Source organism: Erigeron canadensis, chromosome 5, assembly GCF_010389155.1.
Source record: "Erigeron canadensis isolate Cc75 chromosome 5, C_canadensis_v1, whole genome shotgun sequence".
NCBI classification, from domain to species: domain Eukaryota; kingdom Viridiplantae; phylum Streptophyta; class Magnoliopsida; order Asterales; family Asteraceae; genus Erigeron; species Erigeron canadensis.
In genome coordinates this window covers 42,040,878-42,068,108 of record NC_057765.1, presented here as the reverse complement: position 1 = coordinate 42,068,108, position 27,231 = coordinate 42,040,878, and the positions used below count along the sequence as shown (strand labels likewise).

At 33.7% G+C, this 27,231-nt stretch overlaps 5 protein-coding genes across 6 annotated transcripts; 2 read left to right on the top strand and 3 right to left on the bottom strand.

Moving 5' to 3' along the window:
• Positions 1-461: 461 nt before the first annotated feature.
• On the bottom strand, positions 462-4,540 carry LOC122600010. The gene is made up of 7 exons (XM_043772640.1): positions 4,319-4,540; positions 4,113-4,208; positions 3,851-4,009; positions 3,299-3,460; positions 3,065-3,178; positions 1,936-2,067; positions 462-1,257 (listed from the first exon to the last, which is right to left on the bottom strand). Exons 1-7 carry the CDS (start codon positions 4,424-4,426, stop codon positions 661-663), a joined length of 1,368 nt encoding a protein of 455 aa, XP_043628575.1. The 5' UTR covers positions 4,427-4,540; the 3' UTR covers positions 462-660.
• A 4,075-nt stretch (positions 4,541-8,615) lies between these two features.
• On the top strand, positions 8,616-12,879 carry LOC122598934. 2 transcript variants are annotated; one of them, XM_043771403.1, is made up of 4 exons: positions 8,616-9,264; positions 10,571-10,882; positions 11,467-11,558; positions 11,839-12,879. In XM_043771403.1, the coding sequence occupies exons 1-4, from the start codon at positions 9,103-9,105 to the stop codon at positions 12,605-12,607; spliced, it is 1,335 nt and encodes a 444-aa protein (XP_043627338.1). In that variant the 5' UTR covers positions 8,616-9,102; the 3' UTR covers positions 12,608-12,879. The 2 variants fall into 2 exon arrangements, with proteins under 2 accessions (XP_043627338.1, XP_043627339.1); XM_043771404.1 differs by having other exon boundaries at positions 9,098-9,264; positions 10,590-10,882.
• Positions 12,880-13,436: 557 nt separating this feature from the next.
• LOC122600731 (mating-type protein A-alpha Z4) lies at positions 13,437-14,208 on the bottom strand. Its single transcript, XM_043773485.1, has 2 exons — positions 14,101-14,208; positions 13,437-14,016 (listed from the first exon to the last, which is right to left on the bottom strand). The coding sequence occupies exons 1-2, from the start codon at positions 14,147-14,149 to the stop codon at positions 13,589-13,591; spliced, it is 477 nt and encodes a 158-aa protein (XP_043629420.1). The 5' UTR covers positions 14,150-14,208; the 3' UTR covers positions 13,437-13,588.
• A 2,539-nt stretch (positions 14,209-16,747) lies between these two features.
• Positions 16,748-19,485, top strand: LOC122599287 (protein N-lysine methyltransferase METTL21A). Its single transcript, XM_043771775.1, has 5 exons — positions 16,748-17,026; positions 17,983-18,125; positions 18,195-18,376; positions 19,084-19,197; positions 19,265-19,485. Exons 1-5 carry the CDS (start codon positions 16,790-16,792, stop codon positions 19,402-19,404), a joined length of 816 nt encoding a protein of 271 aa, XP_043627710.1. The 5' UTR covers positions 16,748-16,789; the 3' UTR covers positions 19,405-19,485.
• A 152-nt stretch (positions 19,486-19,637) lies between these two features.
• LOC122599286 (probable hydroxyacylglutathione hydrolase 2, chloroplastic) lies at positions 19,638-24,700 on the bottom strand. Its single transcript, XM_043771773.1, has 8 exons — positions 24,514-24,700; positions 23,606-23,788; positions 23,289-23,492; positions 22,585-22,708; positions 21,842-21,942; positions 21,260-21,334; positions 21,061-21,159; positions 19,638-19,928 (listed from the first exon to the last, which is right to left on the bottom strand). Exons 1-8 carry the CDS (start codon positions 24,574-24,576, stop codon positions 19,782-19,784), a joined length of 996 nt encoding a protein of 331 aa, XP_043627708.1. The 5' UTR covers positions 24,577-24,700; the 3' UTR covers positions 19,638-19,781.
• Positions 24,701-27,231: the final 2,531 nt, after the last annotated feature.

The window sequence follows — 27,231 nt, the reverse complement described above, 5'->3', positions numbered from 1 at the left end:
ATTTTTGACGGATTATGAGGAGCTCTAAAATCTGATAATATTTAGCGACGGATTTTTTTAGCGACGGATTTTTTTACTGGAACCTGAAATTTGCATCAGATTTTCGAAGGTACTGAATGAAAAAACCATTAATTTGCATTAATGATTCTACTCCCCCAGTTCCAAACTGCCCAAATAAGAGAGACAAAATCCCGGAAAATTCTTTGAGATACTTTATGGTCATTCCAATTGAAATTGCAGAATGCAATTTGATATAAAAACAGAATTGGGGGATCCATAATTTTCCCAAAAGAGGAAACACATTTTCACGTTTAACTGTGATCCACCATAATAGTCGATTAGAAATTATTTAAGTGTTTCAAACAAAATATTTGAACTAAGTTTTGCTACGCGTCCTCTAAACAAGTAACGTGTATTTCGGGGAACAAAAGTGGCACGTACACTGGTAACAATTGAAGTCATGCCATAAATTTCCAACTCTATTTCTTGTGTCCAAAACCATATAATACTATGAAAAACTACAGGATTGCTGATTCCAGAATGATTAAAGTTAAAATGAACATGTTAAAACTTAAAAAGAAAACACATCGGCACCGATGATACAACAAAAGACTTTCAATTCCTAATCATGTAAAACGATATTACATCTTTCCCCCAAGACTAGTAATCCCAATCATATTCTCCCCTTCTATGATTACTTGAATTGCCAAATCTGGATGAAGAGGATTTATGTTGGTATCCATTAGAACTTGAAGCTTCATAATGAAAACCCGACCCATAACTACTAGCACTATGATTTTCATGAAAACTATTATAAGATCTATACCTAGCTGGTGTTGAAGGAGATCCCCACTCGGCAGTGTTGTAATGGTTATCAAGATCTTTATCGATCCACCCACCCCGATGATTCTGTTGAGATGAAGTTGAGTATCCATTTTGTGTTGGAGGTCCCCAATGGGCACCATTGTAACGGTCACCAAGATGTTCATTTATCCATCCACCCCTAGACATTGGTTGAGATGAAGCCGAGTCTCCACGTTGTGTTGAAGGAGGTCCCCATTGGGTACCAATGTTGTAGTGCACAGTCTCTTCATTGATCCACCCGCCCCTTCGCTTGGGTTGAGGTGAAGGCGAGTGTCCATGTTGCCTTTTATTCCTCTTACGAGCCTCACCTAGCTCATGAGGTGCAGACTTAACGCCTACATAATCATTGTAACCTTTTAAATGATCATCCTTGGCAGTATTCCTCTTTCGCTTCTAAAGAAAAGAAAGGAAATCATTTATCTATGTTAAAATGAATTGAAATACTAGATAATAGACTTAAAGAGTTAAAGGATTCAAAAAGGAGAAAAAAGAAAATATGACAGCCAACTAACTCAATGTAGTAAAATAAGAGGGAAGGGTCACAGGTAGAAATGGGATTACTTAAGTGTGGGTCAAACAGGTTGGGGTGCACCAATCCACAAAGGTAAATTTGATCAATTTTCACTTGAATTTTGAAATCAAATAGGGTCCATAGGGACAGATTTGCAAGACAATGATTGTTGTGTACACTAACCTCTTTCAGACAAGCAATTTTGAAGGTTTTTATTAACAGATAAAATTGTCCGGAAAGCACGTGAAAAAAGGAGTGAAGTTTTGTTAAATCGGTATAAAATTAGGTTAAAGAACAGGTAACTTAACTGATTCTATTTTTATCCTTAGATAATCTCTTCTATTACTGATTATTCGTAAGATACAAAATCCGTGATTCAAGCACTAAAGACTGATCATTGCATCTTCAAGTTGCAAAAACCAAACAACAATTTCAAAAAGCAGATCCACACACCCCCTTCGCTAAACATCTTATCTTAACCGATTGAAGCAGCCAATTATAAGTGGATTGATCAAAATTACACCTCTAAAAGTTAGTATAGCAAAAGCAGACTTTGTTACCTTAGCTGAAGTTTTACATTTGCGTGCCTTATGGCCTTCCCCTCCGCATTTATAGCAAGAACGAGGTGATGCTGTATTGGTTGTCTCTACATGTGCACGTGCATTTGCTTTGGCACCAGTACTCGTACATTCCTGTCAAAGAGTAACAGAATATGAAAACAAAAGAAATGACTGGAGGGTGTGGAGTAGGCAGCATGTTATGTAAACAATATATTTAGTGCAACTGAGGTGACAGTTTCGACCAATATAATGAGCGGGTGGATTCAGGCTTTGGTTGATTCTTTGAAAAAAGGATGTTTTCGAATCAATATTCTAGATTGTTGGATACTTGGATGTATTTGGGTCACAATATCATGTTTAGCTACCTATGATATTTATAAAACTGAACAACAGAATGTGTCAACCGAATCTGACCTGCAACCTGTCATAACAATCCCTTTATATAGCCCATACAACCTGACCCGCCCATTTGGACCCTTACCCATTAACTGGTTGCGCAGTACAACCAAATCTGCCCACCATATTCCTAGTTCATAGCTCACCAAAACACATGAGTTTTTGAATTTGATCCTTGAGTAAGAAAAATTATCTCAAGATAATAGGCATCACTAGCTATTTGCAACAATATCCTAATTCACCTTACGATTTCCTTAAAGTAGCTCCTGGATAAACTTTAAAATGCTTTCTAATTCCCTTCTACCAAGTACCAAAGAGTAAATTATGCTTAGACTCATAAGAAGGTCTGCAGAACAGTAGGGACAAACCACTTATGATAAGTAGCTTGGGTTGTTAATTGTCATTTGGATAGGTTTAACTATAAATCTAATAAACTCCAGCTTTGTCTCAAAAATTTTAGAAAACCATTTAATAATTTAATCCAACAAAACACCCAAACTGGATCTCATAAATAACTAAGGTGTGAATCAGGAGTTATGCACATTCTAAATTTGAGCATAAAGTCTTTATTATTTATTTATTTTTGAACTTCTACCTCATCTTTGGATCAATAAATGATTGACGGGAAATCAAGCATTGAAATCAAAAATAATTGGCAAGTTACTTTAAGTATGCAAATACAACGAAACTACTGCAATAAAGTATGAAAAGTTGATATAAATGGATATCATACCAAACCAATATGGCCCAACTGACCACATCTGTAACAAGAAACTTCGCTTGGACCTTCACCATAGTCAACACAACAAAGATGCCCAAAATCTTTGCAAATGTAACATTGCACTTCCTAAAAAAGTTAAACAAGCCATCATCAGTGATTGTGTTCTTCGTAGAGTTCATTGTGTAACGCTTAGGTTAAATATTACGAGTATTAAAAATTGAAAACAGCCTACAAGATGAGACTAACCTTGAGGTCGTCCAAGGAGTATGCACTATTGCATGTGAACATTTCATGCCCTGAATCACCACACTTTAAACATAATTTAGCGTTTTGCAATCCTGCAATAGATTTTTCTGGGCAGTTTTTTGCACGATGACCACTTTTTTTGCATATGTAACAACCCTTTCCCTGCCAAAAAACAAAACTATAATGAATAGCTAGGAATTACTTCATGCTTATACAACAGCTGAAAATAATTATTATCCTTATAACATTACATTGCACAAAAGCTAAAGAGTTGGCAATTGTGTAACAGGTCAAAACGAAACTTTTGGTATTGTTTAAAATGGTGCGGGTTGGTTTGAACCAGAACATTTAGTGCATCAATCCTTACTCTTGTTAAATAAAAAAATTCAGGAATCATTTCTCTTTATGCATTCAACAATCAACTTTAACAGACCCATTCGACCAATTTGACTCGTTTGATTCACCGGTTTCAAACAAAAACAACCTGTATCAACCCATACATAACTAAAAGGGCAAAAACCACGACCTCTAATATTGATCAAAGACTCTAACCTGCCTGCATTTCTTTGCATTGTGGTCCAAACTTCCACATACAAAACACGGCTTCTTCCGTTTAGCCGCCGTACATTTAGCAACTGTATGACCAGCTTCACCGCAATTAGAGCAATTTCCCCAGTTATTATCCTGAGGATCAAAATACCTCGGTCCACGCTATACATACACAACTAACTCATTAAACAACCAATCATAAATCCAACATTCTAATTCATTAATATCAACAACTCAATGTAAAATGCATTTATTCGAAACTTACCAAAAGCTTTCTTAATACAACATTATCAGATTTCTCAACATTTGGACCTATTTCCAAAAGCATATCATTTTCTTTTAATCCACCATTATCTTCAACCTAATGGAAAAATAAAAAAAATTACATTCTTTTCATAGCTAGCCATCTTTTATCAAAAAACATGTAAAAGAATCCAAGAAAATTACAAAAAAAAGCATAAAAATACAAACTTTGTGTTCCAAGATTGGAGAAAGATGTTGGGGTGGTTGTTGGGAATCTTCAAATTGAGGGCTTGATTGAATGGGAATTGGGTCTTTGATATCAGATGAATTGGGCATGTTGGGGATTGAGAAAAAACCCTAACCCCAGGTGGATCTGCAGGTAAATATTTATAGATATAGATACAGGTTTTTTACAACTATTGGTATTGTCATTTGTTAATCTCTTTTGTCAAAGATAATTCAACATTCAGTCCAATATTTTATTATTGAACAATATTTTTGGGGAGTCCATTCGTATAAAACTTTTTTACTATTACATATTTGAGATCGAGAATGATTGGTACACTTGAAACATAAATTTAATGATATGTTTACTAATTAAGACTAGCACGGTACCCGCGTAATGTGGCGGTAACCGTAATAGCGGTTGGTGTCATGGGCGACAGGTGGTGATGGTGGCGACTATAAGAGGTGGTGACAATGTCGAATGGTGTACTTTGATATAAATATAAAGATGATGGTCGAAATATTTAGAAAATAAAGGACTCATGATGTAAATTAATTTATTAAGGGTAAAATAGTCATTTTGTAATTATTCTTTTCAACAAAAAGGTGTATACCTTTATATAGTAGTATGGAAGTATAGATTAGATGTTTGATAAATTTTCTTTCTTTATAATCTTTACGATTCGTAATAATCACTCTATTTTTTAACCTATTTTTAAACCCACCAACTAGACTTATTAGTCACTTTCCATTTATGATTCATGTAATTTATTTATTTTATATTGTCATCCATCTCGTTGATTTCGTCATGTAGTGATATTGTTGTTAAAATAATATTTTATTACTCTTAAATGTGTTTGGAATGCAATAAAAATTTTCTAGATAAATTCTTTTCAAAAGGTATATATTATAAGTTATACAACATTACCGAAAATTGAAACTAAATCAAACTAGACCAAGTAAAGCTTTCTTTTTATTTTTTATTTTTCCAAACTAAAAGAAGGATAAAAACTTAATATCCTGCACTATCTTATCAATCTTGATAATGGAACTTATAAATCTTTTCTCATTTTTGTTTTCCAAATACACCAAGAAGTCAACATGACAATACCTTTAAAAGCGTTCCTTTCTAAATAATTTTTTAAGAAATGATAGGTTTACAAACTATTTACAAACATAAAGTTACAAACTGACATAGCATATGAATTAGACCAATGATATTTGAGTGTGCTTTCTCTCTCCTCTTCCTCTCCCTGAATTTAATTGGTGGGTTATGAGTTTGTATTTTGTTTGTCACTCTAGCATCTCTCTAATTTTTTTCGTGACAGGCATTATTAACCGATTTTTTCTGTACATGCTTATGAAAATAACTTTCAAAATGGTCTTAAGGGTCATAAAAATAATTATATCAATCATATCAAAAACTCATCCTTCTTTTTTATAAAAAGTATAAAATTATTTAATATACCTAACGAAGTTCTTAGGATTTGGTTGAGCATAACCCATGTATATACGGTGCTTATTACGGGTAGATTGAAAGAAGAAGTAAAAGGCCACACGCATGTCTTAAAATAACAAAGTAATCCATAGATTTCAAACAAAAGCTATATATAGAGTATATCGTACTACTATACGTAACAAGTAGTTCCTATATAGCTATATAGGAGCTAAAATAAAATTAGAAAAATCACAAGTTTCAAAGGAATTATAGCTTTCCCATGCTGCGAAGCTTGTCACGTACATTGAGGAGTTGGAAAATCTGAGTTTTTTGAACGCTTCCAGAGTTCCCGACTGCAAACTTTGTATGCCGTTTGGAAGTAGTCCACGATGATGGTGTTCTCGATTTGGGCACGTGCCGGAGTTCCCTCGGGATACTTGTGATTAAACTTGTCACGGGATCTAACGTAAAACTGGATTCCATATTCCTTAATTGGTCCACATCTCTATCTCATACTCACCATATATATACTTTTTCGAGATGATATGGAGCATGATCCTCGATCAGTTTCATAAATACACAAATTAACCCACCACCATGATAACAAAACTTGTCACAAACTTCATTATCATCACAAAGATTTGGCCGCCAGTCTCGATTATTATTAATTAGGGGGACTCATGATGATCTCATCAATATTATGATCACTACTACTACTACATCAATGGAGAAGGATCACTAGGAATAATTGCTATCTTAAGTACTCCTTTTTCATCATTGCGCCTGGAAGAATTGTTATCCTGTAATCTTCACATCCCGTATTAGAATCACCGGAACGTTGCTAGCTGATCAGAGTACGTACTCATGTGCTTCCATCATATATATGATTAAAGCGAAAATAACAGGAGTATAATAATTACCTGAAAACCAATTAAGTGCCAACTTAATTATGCATGCAAATTCTAGTATTCCAGCAGCTGATCGAATGAATATCGATGGTTTGACATGAATTAAACAATTAAGGTTGTCAAGCGTGCGTGCGTATGGATATATATCTTTCCCTTCCTTTATATATAAAGTAAAAAAAATAACTACATATGGACATTACTAAACAAATTATTTATAGAATCTACGTACGTAGTAAACAAATATGGAAATTAGTAGACAAATTTGTTATATGTTTAGAAAGTTATTAGAAACATATGAAAATTAGTAAACATAATTTAACTTTTTTACTTTCTATTTTTGATTTCAGTACCTCGTCCATTAATTTTTTTATACAAGCTAGTACTCGTAAGTAGACGTGCACAAAAAAACCGGTTAACCAAACCGATTCGAAAGTTAACCTATAATCGTAACCGATATAGTACAAACCGATTATAGGTTAAGAAAAACCGCCGGTTAGTAATCGATTTGCACTTTCAAAACCAAAAACCGATTCCTAATCGGTTAACCGATAATCGGTTTTTATTTTTAGTTTTAACAGGTTAATCGATTAATTATATATAATTGGGATTGTTTTCTATTTTATACTTACCACTCACCACTTACTGGGTGATATATATATATACATCGAGAATAAAAGAAAATGAAGTCACATATATCTGGAAAGAAAGAAAAAGCATCGGAGACCGGAGAAAGAACCAACTGATCACCTCTTCAAGATCCTCCACTGAATCACCTCTTCAAGATCATCAAAAATATTACGTACTGTGTGGTTGTGTGCCTGTGTGTGTATGTGTGTTCCACTAACCGCCCAGTCATATATATATATACATCGATATATTTGGCGGCCATGAGGGGTAGATGATGATGAAAAAAAGTGGTGTTATCAGTGGTGTTTGTGGGTAGATCCGGATGGAACAACTTGTTTTATGTTGAAAAAGAAAACGTCTTTTGGCTTATATATTATTGATAGTGGGCGGCTAAAAAAATAACCTATTAGATTAACCGGTATCGGTTAACCGGTTATTATTAACCGAAACCGATTACACCGGTTATAGTTTTTTAAAACCCAAACCGGTTATTAACTGGTACCAGTTAACCGTAATCGGTTTTTTTTATAACAAAAAAACCGGAATCGGTTACTAAAAAAAATAACCGGAACCAGTTAACTGGTATTTTCACCTCTACTCGTAAGTCGTAACATTTATATCTACCAATAAAAAAAGCCCCCCAGAAAACAAACTACCAAGGGCTGGCTCAAAAATTTTCTTTCTTTTATACATGTGACCCATTAAAAAAAACAAAAAAAAAATGTTATTAGGCCGACTTATAGAGGCCCAAAACAAAAATGATTGACCGATGACCCATTTAATATACTACTATTCCCTATTTTAAATGGATGGTGATCTATATACTTATCGAATTATTTTAAAGCACATTTGTAATGTAGGTTAAAAATAGGTGGTGTATAAATCATTATCCATTTTAAATATATTAAAAAAGCAATATAGATAGTACAAGTTTATATAAACAACAATTACAACTTCTATAAAATGTTAATTATTTCATCTTATTAAATATACTGAAAATAAATTAATTCTATACTCGTGTTTTATGGGAGGCTTATAAATTAAAAGTTAAAATGATTAATGATGTTTTTATGATAGTTTAATAAACTAAAGTCAAAATGTCAAAAGAAAAGTTACACTAAAATAGTGTAAAATTGTGAAATTGAATGTGAAAAAAAAAAACAATATAGTTAAGTCGCTTTCACTCCAAGTTCAGAATCCTGATCACAACACTTGTTTATTCTTCTGTGTACCAAAACTACACGTGTGTCTTAATCACTCTTAACTAACATCTTTTTTTTATACAACATTTTTAATTTAATTTGATCAAATTTCTGAAAATAAAAATCTGAAAATCTTGGGATAATAATGTATCAAAATTAAAATAACATCGCAAAAGCTTACAGAATTCAACACTATTTACTATTTAGATTCCATTGGTGTCAATGTGTCATGTTTCTTTTCATCTCTACTCTAATAAACAGCAGCCTGTTTTGACCATTTCTGCAATCAATGCCATTTGGCTTCTGTTTCACTGTATTATTGTTAATTATTGCTAATTATTTACTGTTTCATTGTATTATTGCTAATTGTATATTACTAAATGTCTTTTTGTGGGGTTTACTTGAATTGGCTAAATTTGATATTTTGTCATCCGGGTGTCACTCTGTTTCCACTTTTTTGTCGGTGTTGATGAAAAAGTTCTGAATTTTATCATAATTCTCAGCTTATGGGATGTTTTCTTGAATTCATATAAAGAATCTTGATATGGGTTTTGGTCAAAATATGTAAACTTGTTTCAGTTTTTGTAATGCATTTTGGAATTCTTGAAAAAAATGGCTACTTTGGTTCCTGGGGTGTTGCTAAAGTTGCTTCAAAATATGAATACAGATGTAAAAGTTGGAGGTGAACATCGATCATGTTTATTGCAAGTAGTGAGCATTGTGCCTTCTTTAGCTGGTGGCGATTTTTTGAAAAATCACGGTTTTTATTTAAAGGTATCTGATTCTTCTCATGCTACATATGTTTCTTTACCTGATGAACATATTGATCTTATTCTAAGTGATAAGATACAATTGGGTCAATATGTTTTTGTGGAGAGGCTGAAGGCAGCCTCTCCAGTACCGGTTTTACAAGGGTGTCGGCCTATTCCAGGACGGCACCCTTGTGTTGGTACACCTAAAGATATAGTAGCTACCCACTCTTTAGGTTTTCTCAATAATAATGGTAGTGGTTCTAGTTCTGAAGGAGGGAGATTGAATGTGAGAAATAAGAATAAGGATGGTCAAATGGATAAGAAAACTACACAAGTTTTGACAAGGTCTAAATCACACATGTCGACATCTGTAATGGATTCTGTTGAAATAAAACGGTTACAATCAAAATCGTTTAATGCACGGGCAATTTCTATGCCTCGTACGAGTTATAGTTCATTGCCTAGTTCGTTTGAGAAATTTTCTAATGGCATTAAGCAGCAGTCGCATATTAGAGGATTGGATAAAACAGTGAGTAAATTTAATTTGGGGGGAAAAGCCAGTTCAAGTGTGAAGAAAGCTGGTATGCAAAGCTCAATAAAGAATTTTGCTCAGAGTATTGATTTGGGACACAAAGCACTTAGGAAGAACTGGGAGGGTAATATGAATACGAGTACCTCAAGATTGGATGTCATCAAGAAAAACTCAAAGCTTGAAGCTTCAAGTACTTCTGTGAGTTCTTTTATCAGTTCAGTTTGTCCTTGTACTGAAAGGCGGTAATTTTAACCCGTTTACTCAGAATTCAGTCAATTGGGTTTGTATTTTGTTGTCAGAAACTGATCAATATTTAAAGTTGGCTTAAAGAGAATCAATCTAATGGGTCTTCCGGGTCAAACTTATAAGTTGATCATTTTATAACAATGAAGTTCTTATAGTCTTCTTTGTATATTATTTATATCAAAAATGAAAGTGGTGAAGGGTTGACGTGACCCATATCGACCTGAACCATTTTGACTAGTTATCCAACCTGCCTATATCGCCACCTCTACATATATGTTAATTTCTTTAAATTTACCTTTTCCTTGCATACTTTTTTAGATGTGCATTGGCAAACTTAATGAGATGTTAGTTGATTGTCAATAATTAGTTTTCTTATGGAAATGTTGCCCTTAATTCTTTAAATTTAATTACTTTGATCCTCTATTATAGAAAAGTTGTAGTCATGATAACTTATATCCAAACACTATTAGACAAGTTTTCTTGTCCCTTCAATTCTCATATCCTTTTGAGTTTCATTTACAATCGACTTAATGCAAACGATATGATACAGACATCAAGAAAATGGGCAGGTGGAAGGATGCCATCTAAAGAGGGAAATAATAAAGTAACTTCATTCGTGAAGTCATCAAAAGAGGAAAACATGGTTCGAACGCCTGCAAAGGGAGTAACTAAAGTTGAAGATATAGTTAATCATGATCATTCAAGTAAGCAAAAGTTATCATCTGAGAGAAAATTATCGTCGGAGGTTTCTTTTAAAGGATTACCAGGAAACATGATGAAGGTTTCTCTTAGTAATAAGAGATTAACAGATGTAAATGGTTCTTTGTCTTCACTCCCTTTTCCTATCTCAAAGATTGGTAAGGTAAGTTTGTAATTGAAGGCCTGTCATATCAATGAAGTGTGATCCCTAATTTTACAGGCTGTTAACTTCTTTTTTATTTTAACTTATAAATGGGTTGATTTTGGGTGTTATATAAGGTCAAAGTGGTAAAAGAAAGAAAGAAAATTGTTTAAAGGGCAACGGGTCAAAAGTCGCTCAAAGGGTATTTTTAATGCATAAATGGGAAATCCCCGTTTTAAATCATTTTATTCAAAAGATCAGATTATTATTGAATTGATACATTTTCTGTAATAATAATATTTGTCACGAAAAGTTATTCGCGTGTTAGAAATTTTGTACAAAAACAAAAAGTGTTTAGCCAACCCGTTTTACACACAAGTCAGAAAGGTTATATGTTTTGACCGGTCATTTAAACTGCCTGACCCACCCATTTTCGTCAAATCTACCTTTGTGTTTCGGTTTTGTGGTCGTCTCTGGTGTTATTGAGAGACTATGTCTAGTACGATGTTTAATACCAGTGAATGATCTGATTCTACCTTTTCAATATCCCATAGTTACTTTAAATATATGCACATCCAAACGCTCCCTTAATTGATAATTTGCAGGAAGTCCTAAAGCATAGAGATTCTGCACAGATTGCTGCTGTGGAAGCATTGGAAGAGGCTTCAGCTGCTGAAAGCATACTTCAGTGTGTAAGGTATTTTTCGGCTCAAGCCCAATGTTAACTATTGTTTAAATATTATGATATATGTTCTTGTAACTTGCTTGTCTAACCTGCAGGGACTTTCATGTGTTAGTTTTCACATCATTTGTAGCTAATTTCTTTTATTTTATCGTTGACCTGTTATAGATAAAACATAACGCAAATCAATTTGAATGGGTGAAAATTTTCACCTTTCATACTAGTGTCTTGATTAAAAATGTCTCGGGACATTAAGTGTATTTATATGATCTAATATTTAGCTAATATTGGACAGCACATATTCCGAGCTATGTTCGTCTGCAAACGAAGCCACCCCACAGGCAACTGTGGAACAGTTCTTAGCACTGCAAGTTAGCTTGAATAGTGCTTATCAGATTGCTGAATCTCTATCGAAAGTTATTAGTCTTGGTTCACCATCAGATTGTGATAACCCATTAGAAGAACACTTAAAGGTGGAAACAAACCGGCACAAGCAAGCAAATCTATGGGTTCATGCTGCCGTAATAACCAACTTATCATCTTTCTTAGTGTACAGCAAAGCGTCGCCATCTTATTCCCTCCATAAGCCTACACTTGTACTCGAGGGATCTACCAAGACCACCCCAACTAAATCAAAAGTCAACTCAAATTTGAGGTCAACAGTTAATCCAAAGGCAAGAGCGCCACCTCCAAACAAATGGGAGAAAGGAGCTTGTCTTGAAGAGATAGTACAGCTGGCAAAAATGCTACAGATGGAGTCACAAGAATGGTTCATGGGGTTCATTGAAAGATTCTTGGATGCCGAGGTAAGCCCCTGCATGTCGTCTAATAAGGGTAGGATTAGGATAGCGGGTATGTTAACTCAGCTCAAGAATGTTAATGATTGGTTAGATAAGGTTGGAACTAGTAAATATGAAGGAGAAACTTTTCCTTTCTCCACAGAGAGAATCGATCATATAAAGAAGAAGATATTTGATCATCTTCTTACACATGTAGAATCCGCTGCGACTGCACTTGGTGGAAGCTCAGCATCAGTGAAAAATGAAAGCAAAGTTAAAAGGTAAATGAAGTTTTTCTATCTATAAAAGATTTGTATATACAAGCTCAAGTGTTTAAAAGATTGTTGAGTGTGTACATGAAGTGTTCATATAGCTGATTACAGGGGGAAAAAAAAACAAAATACTTAAAAGTCAGGTTTGTTAAGATTTTCGTCTTTCTTTTTTTCTTTTTTCTTTTATAACTTTTGGGATACAAATATTGGACTCATATGTAGAAGATCAAGAATTGGTTGTTCTTGTTACATGTAGCAATTTTTAATTGTCATGATTGTAATGAACTAATGATCTTAAAGATGATGATTAGTAACAAACCCCTAAAAATAAAAATAAAAATTATAATTAGTAAGACAGACTAGTCTTAAAGAAATGTATTTCTTACGGTTTTGAAGTGATTATAACTTGTTGTGTATATTGTTTCGGTAAAATTTAAAAATAGGTAATGTTAGAATGTGAATAGGCCTTTAGAAAGAAATAAGACTCACTTAAACCAGGTGTATTTTGGTGGGTCATATATGAGTCCCAAAGTAGCTCGTTGGAGCTTTTTGCTAGATTTCCAAATGAGTTTAAAATGCCGGAATCTATTGTATACATATGTAATCATAAACATACATATGTCTATATTGATAAAAAGTACAAATAACAAAATTGTCATTTTTCGATCGGGTCTTATCATGTAAAGGCTACAAAGCCCCCAAAATAATAAAAAATTATAATTAGTAAGTAAGACCAGATTTGGTATTTAAGAGATGCATTTTTTTGCGATATTGAAGTGTCTATGACTTCTTGTGTATATTGTTATGGTAAAATTTGGTCTACATACATTTTACAAGAGATGTAGACAGGAGAAGTTATTGTAAGCATTTTGATATGAAAGGAGCTACATACATTTTACAAGAGATGCATTATTAGTAAGATATTGTAAGCATTTGCATAATCCATTCATACATAATAAACATAACTTAAATGGAACAAAAATCATGTTTGTTCTTAACTAGTAGAAGATCTAATACTCGCAATCTGATCGACCCACCGGTCCTCAGGAACCCGACCAGCCCAATCCGGAACCAACCCACTAAACGAAATCCCACGCATTGCTTCCCTAACTCTATTCGCATTCTCTTGCGTCAACGGAGCTCTACGCCGGTTCTCGTCTTCTCGAAAAGCTCTCCGCACCTCTTCCTCTCTCATCCTTTCCTCCTCTTCTTCTTCATCATCATTATCACTATTCAGATCCAAAGAATTGATTCCATTCTGTACGCAACCGTTAGATAACTGATGGGGATAGTCGGATACAAGATCGTGATCGGAGTTCCGATCGGAAGAATCTTGGCCGTCGTCGTCCTCGTCTTCTTGGATTGATATTGGCTCGTAGTAATCGTCGGAGATTGTGTCTGTGTCGCTTCCATCTGCATTATCTGTCACAAAAAAGTCGTTCAATTAATGACAACTGTATTATTTATAGATATAGATATAGATGTAGAAGAGTAAATTTGAATTACCTTGCTGGGTGGTGAAATTGTTGATTTCTGAATTTGATACTGCGTTCATTTTTGGGGATTGATTTTTGATTGAAAGAAAGCAGGTCTGGTCAGAGATCTTGTTTAACTACGAGTATAATAAATAAAAGGTTAGTCAAAATGACCCATAAGTAATATGGTAAGTCGCTATAACCCCCTCAACTGTTTTTTGTTTACAAAATTGAAATCGATAACATGTTCATACGCCCGGTTTTATATTTTAGGTTTGAGCTCGTGTGATAAATCTTTAGTTTTAAGTTTTTACAATTAATTGTTATACAACAGCACATATCTATGTATTTAACAAATTCTATCTCTGACAATAGTTTAGCATGGTTTCCTATTTTTGTTTTACACTTTTTGTATATTGAACACCATTATTTATTGGGATCAAGTTAACAATAAGAATAATAATTGGCTTATCATCGATGACAAAAAAGAAGAGGATAAGATTACACAATCTTGATTTGTTGAACTAATGCAAAACTTCTAACCAAAATTTTTTAGGCTAATTCTGACATTAATATCGATTTAAATAGGTCAAGTACTTGACCAAAAAATGAAAATATATGTAAATTAGATTTGGGTCTCATGTATATATGTATGTGTGTGATGAGGTAAAAGTTAATCACATTCAAGAATTTTGGATGGCTTTATGTATAGATGTCAGGATGGCATAGGGAGAGTGATTACTAGGGATGTGCACGGTTTGGTCTAAACCGGCTAAACCGTTTAAACCGAATAAATTGGATGGATTGGTTGGTTTAAAATTAAAAAATTAAACCGTCAATTTGCCTGTTTAATAAACCGTTCTTATGGTTTGGTTCGTGATTTTAGACTGTTATCAAACCGGATTAACCAATCTGGACCATTAAATTATATCAATGGTATGTTTATTATATATAGATAAATATATATATGTATATGTACATGTATATATTAATATTCAATATTATAAATTATAAATAACAAACTATTAGCTGGTATAAAGTTGAACATATTCAATATTTAGATTTAAAATTTTTAAAGATACGATCCCTCAATCACCAAGCTAATTAATATTTATTTTTTTCAAAAAGCTTTGTGATTCATTTGAAGTATGGGTGAAACTTTTGCAATTTGGTATCACTAAAAGCTTTTATATATGAACGTCAAAAGTATGATAACCGTTTAACCGGACCAAACCAAACCGGTTAATTGGTTTTGGTTGGTTTGGTTTGACATAATAATTTGGATGGATTGGTTTGAAAAAATGTTAAACTGTTTACATTGGTTTGGTTGAGATTTTTAGCAAAAACCGGCCAAACCGGACCACGTACATCCCTAGTGATTATACACCAAACCGAGATTAGGTTTAAAAAGGGGGTTGATAGGTGTTTTTGGTTTATTTGTTGACGATTCCTCGAAAGTAGAATTGATCTCTTTACGTCAATCAATTATTATTTGATTGCTAGCCGATTAAAATCAAGCTATTATGCTTCTAGATATGATTCGTTGTATTTAATGTATGCTTTCGTTTATTTGAGACTGTTTTTGTGAATGATCCTGAATGTCGTCTAGGTCTTTTAATCCTCCTTTTATAGGAGAATTTATCTTGGAGAGAAAGTTAAGCCTCTTTAGGGTTTGTATAAGTTTTAGGCCATGAATATTATTTCCTTAGTTATTGGTTGCAAGTGATAAGATCAAATCCCGAAATTATAAGGGAACAATTATTATCCTTTTTACCTTACTGCGGAAGTCTTCGTTACGGACAACCTTTCGTGTCGCAGGCCCTAATGAGAGGCCCTGCGTACCGATAGAGGGGTATGTCATCAGAAAGACATGATGTTCAGCCTAAATTTACCATTTGAAAAGAAATTAAACGAAATAATACAATCAATTTGAAACCAATGTTTTAAAGACCGGTATATACCGATCGGTATCACCAATATTACTGGTATTTGAGGATACTCCGGTATTTTAATCCTGATTTTTATCCGGTATTTTCACTATTTCATACCGGCCGGTATTTCCGGTATTACCATTCTGGCATTTCCGGTATTTTCTTTTTTCTTTTTGAAATTTTTTGAAATATTTTTTTATGATACTTTAGTGTTAGTTTTTGTTATTTGTGAACTTTAAACCTTATATTTTGTTATAAAATAACTATTTGGTATTATTTTTAAGTGAATTATAACTATTTTTTTGACTATTTTCGTTAAATTGTAACAAATTTTGTAGAATAATAACAGAATAAACTAAAATAGTCGTACCAGCTGGTATATCCAGTAATTCCGATAATACCGGTAATACCGCAAATTTTTTCCACACTGGTATGATTAAAATACCGGTTTTTAAAACATTGTTTAAAACCACACGGAAATAACACCCTAGCTATTTGGGTCACATGATTTTGATAATTCAATTCGTGTATAACATGGTATACAATTCGGTCGACTGAATTGCATACTCGAAAACCGAATAAAAAATAACACGCACACCTGAACACGTGAGGACGTGTCGGGTTATATAAGTTTTAATTTGAGCTGAGGAAGCGAACTTATAAAACATCGCAACTTGAGGGACTGTATCTGTCAAAACAAAGATAAATACAAGGATACTTTATGTTATAGTTATGGTGTCGTAAAAATTAAAAGTTGGAGACTTTTGCAAACAGGAGAAGGCGGCGAATATGTCCGGCGAAGAGATAGATGATGAAGAAGAAGAAGAGGTGATGGGGGGAATAGGAAGTTACAAAGGGAAAGTAAGAATGGTGAAAGGAGATGCATCAGACGAGATGATGCTTCTTTGGGGACTCCAACAGCCCACTTTCTCCAAACCAAATGCTTTTGTTTCACAATCTTCACTCATCCTTAAGCTTGATGCTTGTGGCCGTTCTCTCTCCATTTCCCAGTCCCCTTCTTCCTTGGTATATTTCACACTCACACACACAATTTTGTTACCTTTATATATTATTATGTGTGCGCATATACACAAGCTTGATTTAATGACTTAGATGTTTTAAGTACTTATTAATTATGATGCATCTTTCTCTTCTTGCAATTGGGTACTGAAAGTCGTTCCCTTTTTATACATATCTCTTCATTAACCACTTATATAGTTCAGTTTGGCCTATGTGGTTATGTACTTGAGGCTATATTTAAGGTTTTGAGGAGTGTTTGATTAGCTTATATTACGGGGATTTTCGGCTTATTGAATTTTTTAAAAAGCTAATAACCTCATGTTTTCTGGCTTAGAGTCTTACAAACTTGAGCTTATTAATTATTTTAGCCCATAAACTTATAAGTCAGAGAATATGAGTTTAATAAGCCACTAATCCAGGAAATAAGTTAGTCCAACTTTGCCCTTTAGTTCATAAACTTTGCTTATATAATTAGGAGTTATTCATATTGGTGCTTTTTTTTTTCTTGTTAAGTTAACACCTCATGTTCATATATAGTTGATAGCGGTTTCAGTTAACTTTGGACTTCACCTTTTCGTGTAAATTCGTTTACATTCCTTGGATTGTTACTTCATTACATCAAGTATGAAATTCAATCTAGTTAGTTAACTCTAAATCCATAGGTAGATGTACCATTTTATCCTAGAAAATTGATTTACTTTCCTACTAATGTAAAATATATGTGTTTGACGTATGAGATTTAAATAAGGGAAAGGTACTAATAACTTGATGGGTCAAGTTAGAGTAATTTTGACCCTTGATTTGAAATCTAGGGTTAAGATTAAATAATCATCTTTTAATCTCAACCCTTGATTTTAAATCAAGGGTCAAGATTTACCCAACTTGACTGGTCAAGTTGGATAACTTGAGGGAATCCCTTAGTGCTTTTAGTTTTTTAAGTTTCACTGGCAGTTACACTGTAGGGCGTTCCTGGAGTAACAGGATCCGTCATGTGGGACAGCGGAATTGTATTGGGGAAGTTTTTGGAGAATGCTGTGGAAACAGGACTACTTGTTCTTCAAGGCAAGAAGGTTGTTGAATTAGGTGCAGGCTGTGGTTTGGTCGGGTAATAATCTTTTTGACTTAAATTGGGTCCCTTTCCAAAAAGAAAAATTTTCTTATATAGTGTTTTCAGTTGTATTGCAGCTCTTTTAGGTTCTCAAGTTATTATTACAGATATGCCAGATAGATTGAGGCTTCTAAGAAAGAACGTGGAAGATAATTTGTATGGTGGCATACGGGGTAGTGCAACGGTTAATGAGCTCACTTGGGGAGATCGTCCTGACCCAGAATTGGTCCAACCTTTACCTGATCTTGGTAAAAAAAATTACCTTCCCCAACTCATGTTTCTTACATCTTACATTCTTAATAGTGACCAAGATTTATTAGTTGGTGTCAATGATGTGTGTTTTAGTTTAGATGCCACTAGAATGCTGAGATGTTTGTGTTATGTAGTTATATGTATTGTATAAAAAACAATCCTTATAAAGATAACTTATAATTGAAGGCTAGCTAAAGTTTCCAGGATTCATGAATTTAGTATCGTGATTCTAGCTCTATGCACAAATGTCTGCAGACCCGTGTTTGCCACTCTATCTATGCTTGATGTTTTCCCTTGCACAATGTAGAGTAGAATTGGTGTCTTCGACCCATTTACTTATAAATGTGTCAATTCATGATATGTTTTACCCAATTACTATGTGCCAAGGGTATCCAACTTGTACCGTTTTGTTATTGAATGTGCATAGTTACTCTTATTACTTGTAAAACCAGTGATGTGTCTGCATTTTTTATGATGTGGCAGATTTACTTGATCCTTTCTAAATGGGTGTTAAAGTTGTAGCTAAAATATTAAGCTCTAAAGTTTATATGCATAATGCATACAACAGTATCCTAATCCATTTGTTCAAAAAAGCGGGACTAATATTGTTATGATATACATTCTCAGTTAAGTGTCATTGTGTTTTTGAGTGTGTTTTTTTAGCAACCAAGTTCTCTGATTGCTTGATATATAATTAATGCAGTGATTGGATCAGATGTAATCTATAGCGAAGAAGCAGTGACAGATTTGCTAGACACTCTAGTAGAACTCAGTGGGCCCAAAACAACCATTATTCTAGCTGGAGAACTTCGAAACGGTAATAATTTATTGTTTAAGTTTGCACATAGAGATGTCAGATTTTAAGCTCGTTGGTTGTTTGGCAGATGCCATTCTTGAATACTTCCTGGAAACAGCAATGGAGGGATTCATCATTGGTCGAATCAACCAAACAGGCTGGCATCCAGAATATCGTAGTCCACGTGTTGCTATGTATGTGCTGGTTAAAAAGTCAATACCACAGTGATTTGGATGCTGGATTTATTATTTGTAGCCTTTTCCCCTGTTTCGGTGCATAAATAAGCTTCAGAACCCCTTATTTGGTAAATCATACAGGTTGAAGTATATTTGTTTTAAAAGGTTTGAGAAACCACATGTTATGCAATAATGTTTATTATTGTTTGTGGGGTATGATGAGAAGGTACGGAGTATTAAGCAACAAACTTTTGCTTTTTTGCAATAAAAAGTTAAAAACTGAAGTTGAAAACAAGGAACATGTAATCATTCATTCAGACTTTTGTGAAAGGTCCAACAATAAGTATAGTTGCTAATACAATCTTACAAAAAGTTAGACCTAATATCTATTTGCTGGACAGGAAATAAAATGGGTATACATAAAATTATTTAAAAATTATCCTTGGCTTGTCGTATCACGCCCAATGCCTCGGCATCACTTGCATTGGCTGGAATGTTCAATACACGGCGGATTTCTTGACTAGACGTGCGCAAAAAAGGATTGCATAACTTCTCCTTCTTTAAGGTGGTTGGAATCTGAAGCACGAAATTAATGGTCAGAGGTGCTAATTAATCACATCAACGGCAAAATAGAGAACCTATCAATATTCATGCAAAAAAGAATGTAGAGATGGCAAGATGGGTAGACAGGTTAACGGTTCAAAACAGTTTTGGTGGATGCGATCCAGGTTGAACTGCGAACACTTGTTCCATTAAAGAAACTATATTATTATGAATAACAAATATCTAACCTGCACAACTCACTTGACCCATTCCTCGTCTTTCTAAATTTCTCAATTAGATCTATTTAAAGTAAAACAAAACTGAAACGAAGTATCATAAGTAGATGGGTTAGAAAGGCCACCTCATGATATAACTAGTGTCTTGCTGGAAAAGTTCCTTCACAGTGATATCAATGTTCGCTAAACTATGTAAATTGAGCCATAGGTTGTAACAGGTAGAAGGTTAATCATTTCACTAATAAGATGCATTGTAATTTCTGCAGTAGATTTATGATTTATAATTCACTTCTGTGCTGCTGTGCATTGTTTTCCTATTTTCATTTTCCAGTTCCATTTGTTTATAATCATATGCCTTACCTTTATATTCCCTTCCTGACTTCCTAGTGAGTTACTATGAAAGTCTTAGCACAGGAATTTCCGACGGTTGACTAGTAACATATGTTAAAAAAGCAGCAGACAGCAGAACAAAAAATTTAACCATACTTAAGATATCTTTCAATTAAGTTTCACAAGTCTTGGTCTTACTTACGAATGGGTTAAATTGAGTTATGTTTCATCTCTAACAGGCCAAACTGGTAAGATCAAAATAATTAGCTTAAAATTAAAAGGGTCAATAAGTTAGTTCAGATGGTTAAAAAGTCATCGAGAGTGTATTTTATATGCATGATACATCATAAATTGTATGTTGAAGTAATTAGATTATTATCGAAATAATGTATATATCTTGTAGTCGTACTTGACACATTATATTTTTATTAAACAAAAGTGTAGATGAAGTATTTCGATCAAATCTACCAGTTTCCAGTTTCAACCAGCACAAAAAATCATGTTTAGAACAGAGACCAGTTTCACCTGTTACCTAGCTTGCCCATTTTTCTACATTCCAGCCAACACATGGTAGTCTCACCCAAAATAAATAAAATTACCGTGGGTAATTGCTTTTTCCGCAGATTGGCTATATTGGCTGCATATGATTGTAGTTCTTGATTCCCAGGCTCAACAGACAGTGCAAACCTCGAATTACTCTGTTAATAATATGCCCAAAATAAACATTTAAGCTTTTGACAGTAGACCACATGGTGAGGAAATGAGGAATGGTGCACGGGGAGAAAAAAGACGACTGACCAATGTATATTCATGACCACAGTATATATTTGTGGCTTCTGGCAACATTAATAACTTCTCAAGGGATGCATGCATCTGAATTAAAAAAAAAAAAGTAAACTCTCAGCAATTCTCTTCCCCAAAGAACAAACAAAAATTTAAACTAAATAACCCGTCACATTTGAGCAAAAACTAAAGTGACATCAACTTCTATATAAATAAGAGCAATACTATATCTTCCTACATTTTAAGCCTACATGCTCCTACACACAGCTTTGGGGTATGGGGATATAAGAAAAAAACAAATAATACCAGTGCAACTACAACTTTAACTAGAGGCCCATTAATTTCAAACAAGGGCCTCTACAATTCTACAAAATGCTTTATAATTACAGATGGAGCAGCAGTGAAGTATGAGTTTACTTGCACTAAGAAAATCATTCAAATTTCATTTAAGCATAAAGATACCAGAGCTAAAACCTTGGCTATATTAATTGAAATATGGCAATAAACAAGTGACAGTGTAAAAGATTATTATGGCAACAGTAATAAATGTACAAAAGCTTCAAAATCCGCAACCAATCAATTAAAGGTTCAAATCACCTGTTCAGGAGTTCCTTCAAATAATTTGCCACATGATAAACTGAATAAAGTGTCTCCAGTGAAAATAGCACCAGAGGCCGGAAAATAAAAGCTAATATGGCCTGCAGGCACAGAAACAAAACTTTAACAATGTATAACCTATGTTATCCTTTTTTCCTTTTTAGGAAATAACTCCATATCTTCCAATAATCCCAAGTCTAACCATTTACAGATCTGTTGGTATAATTACCACCATATGCAATATAGATTTGGTTTAATAATTCACCAATCAACGGCCCAGATTGATGTAGAAAAAGCATCAAAAACCTTGAACGATTCTCTGTAACAATACTTCAGAAAACCACATGCGGCAATGCCATAGTGGTAATTTTCTCATTATCATGACAAGTCCAAATTGATGGTTTTGTACTAATTCTAACAAGAAAAGTAAGGAAATTTGAAGTTGTATTCGGTAATTAGAGATTTGCAGAGATCAGAGTCACAATAGAGTACAAAAACTTTGACTTCTTATAAGAAGTGAGTAAAAGTTTTAAAAAAGGAACCACATGAATGCAGATTTTCAAAAATGAGTTGTTTAGATTCAAAAGAATATGGTATGTTATAAATCTCTGAATACATGGTGTAGTTTAGATGAACCCATACAGATGATCAAAGTTGATATATTACTATGTCGCTATATTCTAATTTTAAAGGATCCCATATCTAAATATATAACTAGCAACAGAGTATGGATGATGCAAAACCTTTGGTATGGCCAGGGGTTTCTATGACATGCACCTCATGCCCAGCAAACATCCAAGTGTCCCCTTCCTTTAAGCTTATATCGATGCCAGGAATCCTATCCCTGTCTATATTTGACCCGATTACCTGCAAGATGAGAACCATAATATAAGTTTAAGTATAAGATAACAATACGAGTTAGCAAATTCTTGCATTACAGACAGCTTAGAACTTTGGAAATTTCTGTGCAATGGACTGTAAATTCTTAATTTGGAATTTGACGTCAGAGTATTTTCAACAAGAAACATAAGCCAAATCCTGTGATAAGAAACTACAGCTAGTGAAACTGAGCAATGATTCTAACAAGAAAAATAGTTCGTTACAACAAACTATACAATTCATAAAAGCAAAAACATTGGTTTTAAAAAAAAGATACACAGCAACATGCTAAAGAAGCACTATACCATTATATCATGGTCACCTCAAACCTCATATTATATTTTATGTTTTTTCTTTATTAAGAAGATATGAGTTTGGGAGTTCAAATATACAATCATAGGTGGCAAACTGAACCACCAAAAGAAAAGATATGTAATATCACATTATCACTATGACCTACAAGACTCGAATGCACATCTAGAAATTTTACAAATTCTATGAGAAGGAAAAAACACGATATCCTAAACATTAAAATTGCACCAAGAGTCATTAATCATAATAATCTCACCTTTGCACCGTACCTTGCTTTCAGCTCCGCGTTCCCACCAGTGTGATCATAATGATGGTGGGTGTTTAAAATGTAGTTCAGATTCCGATTGTTCCTGCTCAAGGCATCTATTATTGGTAGAGATTCAGAAGGATCAACCACTCCAACAGTCCCAGTATCTAAATCATGCAAAAGATATGCATAATTGTCCTTGAGACAAGGCACCTAACATAACCAAACAAAAAATGAATATGATACATAGTGGACAAAATTTTGAAGCTTTTTTACCGCGTTTGCGTTTTTTAAGTTAATAACGAACATAGTCAATAAAAACTCACCAATTCGATTTGCAATGATGAAGACAAATTGGAAATGCTACACAAATGAGAAACACCAAGAGATCGACTGACTCCTCGCACGGTTTTAAATGGAAACGAAAACAACTGCACAAACCCACACATAAGGTTCTTACGTAGACACAGTTGCCTAATACCTGGCCATACACAGACCATCCTTCTCGCCTGCCACAATAGAAAACAATTAAAAAAAAAAAAACTTCAAACCTCTCCATTACAAATTTGCAATACAAACCATTTTAACAAAACACAATGTGCACGTGAATTCATCAAAATCTTTAATATCTATTTTCTATCTATCCATCCCCTATATCACATTATAATCACCAATGTAACGGTTCTTTGGCATTCCAGTTTTTAAAATAGTCTTGACAAATACTCTCCAGTAAGCAATAATATTGTTTACCTAACTTAGGAGAAAAATAAGTCACCTGTAAATGAATATTTTCTTAGTTAGTTGGCTCGGCTTTATTCAAGTTTTGACAAATACTTCCTGATCTTTCCGTATTCACACCTATATCGTCCCGCTTCCTTTCATTTCATATTTTTCCCCTCATAAATTACTAAACTTTCAACGTGATCGTCAAACCCTGAATCCTAAATCCTAACGCATTCAAAATTTCCAAATTCTTAATAATCAAAAGAAATATAAATCTTCAACATTTATATAAACTAAATTAGCATGACCTAATCCACATTAAATCACAGTAAATATTACAACAAAAAATCCATAAAGATATTTACACCAGTGATAAATTCAATTAAAACTATTGATGGACAATATATCTAACAGTCACGGTGCATATGATCGTGAAATATAATTTAAGTAAATTAATAAATTTAAAAAAAAACAATTAAATAAAAAAGAGAGGAAATATGGGGGGAAATACCTGAGAAGAAGAAGGGAGTGCAGACATGGCAGAAGGTAGGAGTGATTTACAAAGGGTTTGCATAATTTATATATATTTAATTATGAGTATTTGATATTTATATTATTTAATTTATTATTTTGGGAGAGTGAAATTTGCTTTTTGTAAATGAAAAGCACTCACTACCGGCCCTCTGATGATGAATGATGATGAGAGAGAAATAATATTATCATCATTTTTATGTTGTTCAACGGGGGGTATGGGTTACACCAACCAGTAAATTTTACATACATACATAAATAGTGTATATACATACATTGTATTGTATGTATCTTTCCACCGACCAACGTACCTTCGCACGCGTTTTCTTTTCTCATTCTCCTTTTTTCATTACCACTTTTTTTTTTCTCTTTTCATTTTTCCTTGACTAGTAGTACAGTAGTACATAACTATGTGATCTGTGAATAAAAATATATTTTTTTTAACATACATTTTAGTTTTGTCTTTCTAAAGGGAAAAAAGTATGTCACATTCAATTATTTAATCTCGTCCTCCCCAACAAAAAAATAAAATAAAATGTATTCCACCAATCAATCATTTTTTATATTTTTCTTTCTCTTTTTTTATTCATCGGTCTATGCCACAAAACATACATGTTTGTATACTGTTTATAACTCTAACATTTCTTTAAAATAAAATTTATAACTCAACACATAATACTATCCAACGTGATGTCGACCGACCCAATACACCGAAAGCTCAGCTTATCAACCTTAATACACCGACAGAAATATGTTTGCTCTTATATTGTTTTTTTTTATCTCATCAACAACGTATCATGTTTACGCAAGTTATGTATCGTATTCATCATCTTAAACTACCATAGACACTCATTCTTTAATTAATCTATTATTTGTGAGTCGAAGACGAAGATAACAAAGATGATGAAATGCTCTTCGATCCATGTCAATCATATCGGCTCTACAATGAAGATGTCTATAGTTGCTTGTAAACGCCATGTATTTAGAGCCGGATACATACTACTTGCCCCAACTTTAGTAAACACTTGTTCCAATTTTTAATCTTGCACTTCAGGATCTTTTAATCTAAATTCAATTAAACGTTTGACATCTTAAAATACAAAGTAGTCCCCCAAGCGTTTTCCTTATTATTGTTTTGAGGGGAAAAAATAAAAATATATATATAACAATTCATAAAATATAAAACTTGCCATACACCATATTAGTAGGGTTCCCGGCTATTTGATTTTTTTAAACCCTCACCGACCTACATCTCTGTATCCGTAAACACTATGCAAGATGGGATGGTGTTGTTTCCCTTCTCTTTCGATTATATCTCGACCGTATTATCTGTATGGAATCATACATCAGCAAATGAGTATGTTGTTCCAAGATCAATACCAATGGCTGTTATGTAGACTTTCTGAGGCATTTTTGAACCAGAAACACCAATCGATTAGATAATTAAGGCAACGAGGTAAATTATATTTGAACCAGATAAACTAAACGATGGGACAATTAAGGCAATGAGATAAACCGATTGTGTGTGAATATATATTACATTAAAACGAAGTTTGTAGCGGTGGTTGTGGATAAGAAAGTTGAGAAACGCTGAAAGGTTGTTGACAGTTACTGTTTCTGGCGAGAGTTGTTTTTCCAGCAAGGATTTGATCGAGATTGTGTTGAGTTAGGATTTGTGCGGACGTCAATTTTGAGCAGTTTGGTGTTGGTTTCAAGTTGAAACTCGAAGAAACAACAAAGTTATAGTGAATTTAATTTTTTCGGCGAGTCTCAATCGGTTTAACTTTTGCTGGCGGCTGATTTTTGAGTATTTTGGTGCGAATTTCGTGGTCTAATTCGAAGAAACGGAGGTTTAATCGGATTTTTCAGTTTTCCGACGAGTATTTATAGTTTCCGGCAAGTTTGAAAAAAAGTAATATGTTTTTTTTAATTGTATGCATAAACTAATCCCAAAAAGTTATCGTGTGCATGTCACGTAAGCAGTCAACGTGAAAGTGGTGACCAACTAACTTTTGACCCCGTCACTTTTGCATGCTATAGGACTATTGAACAAGTTTTCTAAATACAATAAAGCTGACTTAAAACTCATGTACCCAATAACTTTTGAGCATTAGTTGACTGCATTCCGGGGCACTTATCCCAAAATTATACTACACATCATCCTAACTCATTTTAAAAATTTGTAGGTGGTGTATCGGATGCTAACTGCTAACTACTAACTACTAAATCGATGATATATATATATATATAACTCCAACACGTTTGAATCGAAATTAACTTTAAAAAAAACTATAATATTTGTGATAAAATTAAAAGATAAAATTAGAAAAGGAATTAGTACAATCCATTTGCAAATGAAGCTAGTTCAACTGGCAGATGCATCATTGGTTTTTCCCACAGGTCTTGGGTTCGACTCTCATGAGTGACAAGTTTGTAGGTTTTTCCCCTGAATCACTTGTAACGACTTATGGTCTTTATTTCATAGTCTAGAGTACGTGAAGGATTTCACGATTATACGGTGAGGTGTTTCTGATATCGAATACCTAAAAATAAAGTACAATCCATTTTGATAACTTTAATAGTTTTTCTCGCAAAATCTTTTAAAAACATAAATCATATTCCCACATAAGGGTCCAAAATTTATAGCACTTGTTTGGGCGCCAAATCCTTTCTGCACGCCCACCTAACCTCCAAAATT

Bases quoted from the DNA above. Each gene is read 5' to 3' on its own strand.
- LOC122599286 (XM_043771773.1), bottom strand. From the start codon at position 24,576: ATGCAAACCCTTTGTAAATCACTCCTACCTTCTGCCATGTCTGCACTC. The intron at 23,789-24,513 runs GTATTTCCCCCC...CTATTGTGGCAG, and splicing joins CACTCCCTTCTTCTTCTCAG to GCGAGAAGGATGGTCTGTGT. The intron at 19,929-21,060 runs GTAATTTTATTT...TTCGTGCTTCAG, and splicing joins GGAAAAAGCAATTACCCACG to ATTCCAACCACCTTAAAGAA.
- LOC122600731 (XM_043773485.1), bottom strand. From the start codon at position 14,149: ATGAACGCAGTATCAAATTCAGAAATCAACAATTTCACCACCCAGCAA. The intron at 14,017-14,100 runs GTAATTCAAATT...TTTTTGTGACAG, and splicing joins CAATTTCACCACCCAGCAAG to ATAATGCAGATGGAAGCGAC.
- LOC122599287 (XM_043771775.1), top strand. From the start codon at position 16,790: ATGTCCGGCGAAGAGATAGATGATGAAGAAGAAGAAGAGGTGATGGGG. The intron at 17,027-17,982 runs GTATATTTCACA...GTTACACTGTAG, and splicing joins CCCAGTCCCCTTCTTCCTTG to GGCGTTCCTGGAGTAACAGG. The intron at 18,377-19,083 runs GTAAAAAAAATT...TAATTAATGCAG, and splicing joins CCAACCTTTACCTGATCTTG to TGATTGGATCAGATGTAATC.
- LOC122598934 (XM_043771403.1), top strand. From the start codon at position 9,103: ATGGCTACTTTGGTTCCTGGGGTGTTGCTAAAGTTGCTTCAAAATATG. The intron at 9,265-10,570 runs GTATCTGATTCT...GATATGATACAG, and splicing joins ATCACGGTTTTTATTTAAAG to ACATCAAGAAAATGGGCAGG. The intron at 11,559-11,838 runs GTATTTTTCGGC...AATATTGGACAG, and splicing joins AGCATACTTCAGTGTGTAAG to CACATATTCCGAGCTATGTT.
- LOC122600010 (XM_043772640.1), bottom strand. From the start codon at position 4,426: ATGCCCAATTCATCTGATATCAAAGACCCAATTCCCATTCAATCAAGC. The intron at 4,209-4,318 runs GTTTGTATTTTT...TTTTTCCATTAG, and splicing joins CTCCAATCTTGGAACACAAA to GTTGAAGATAATGGTGGATT. The intron at 3,179-3,298 runs GTTAGTCTCATC...TAACTTTTTTAG, and splicing joins ACTCCTTGGACGACCTCAAG to GAAGTGCAATGTTACATTTG.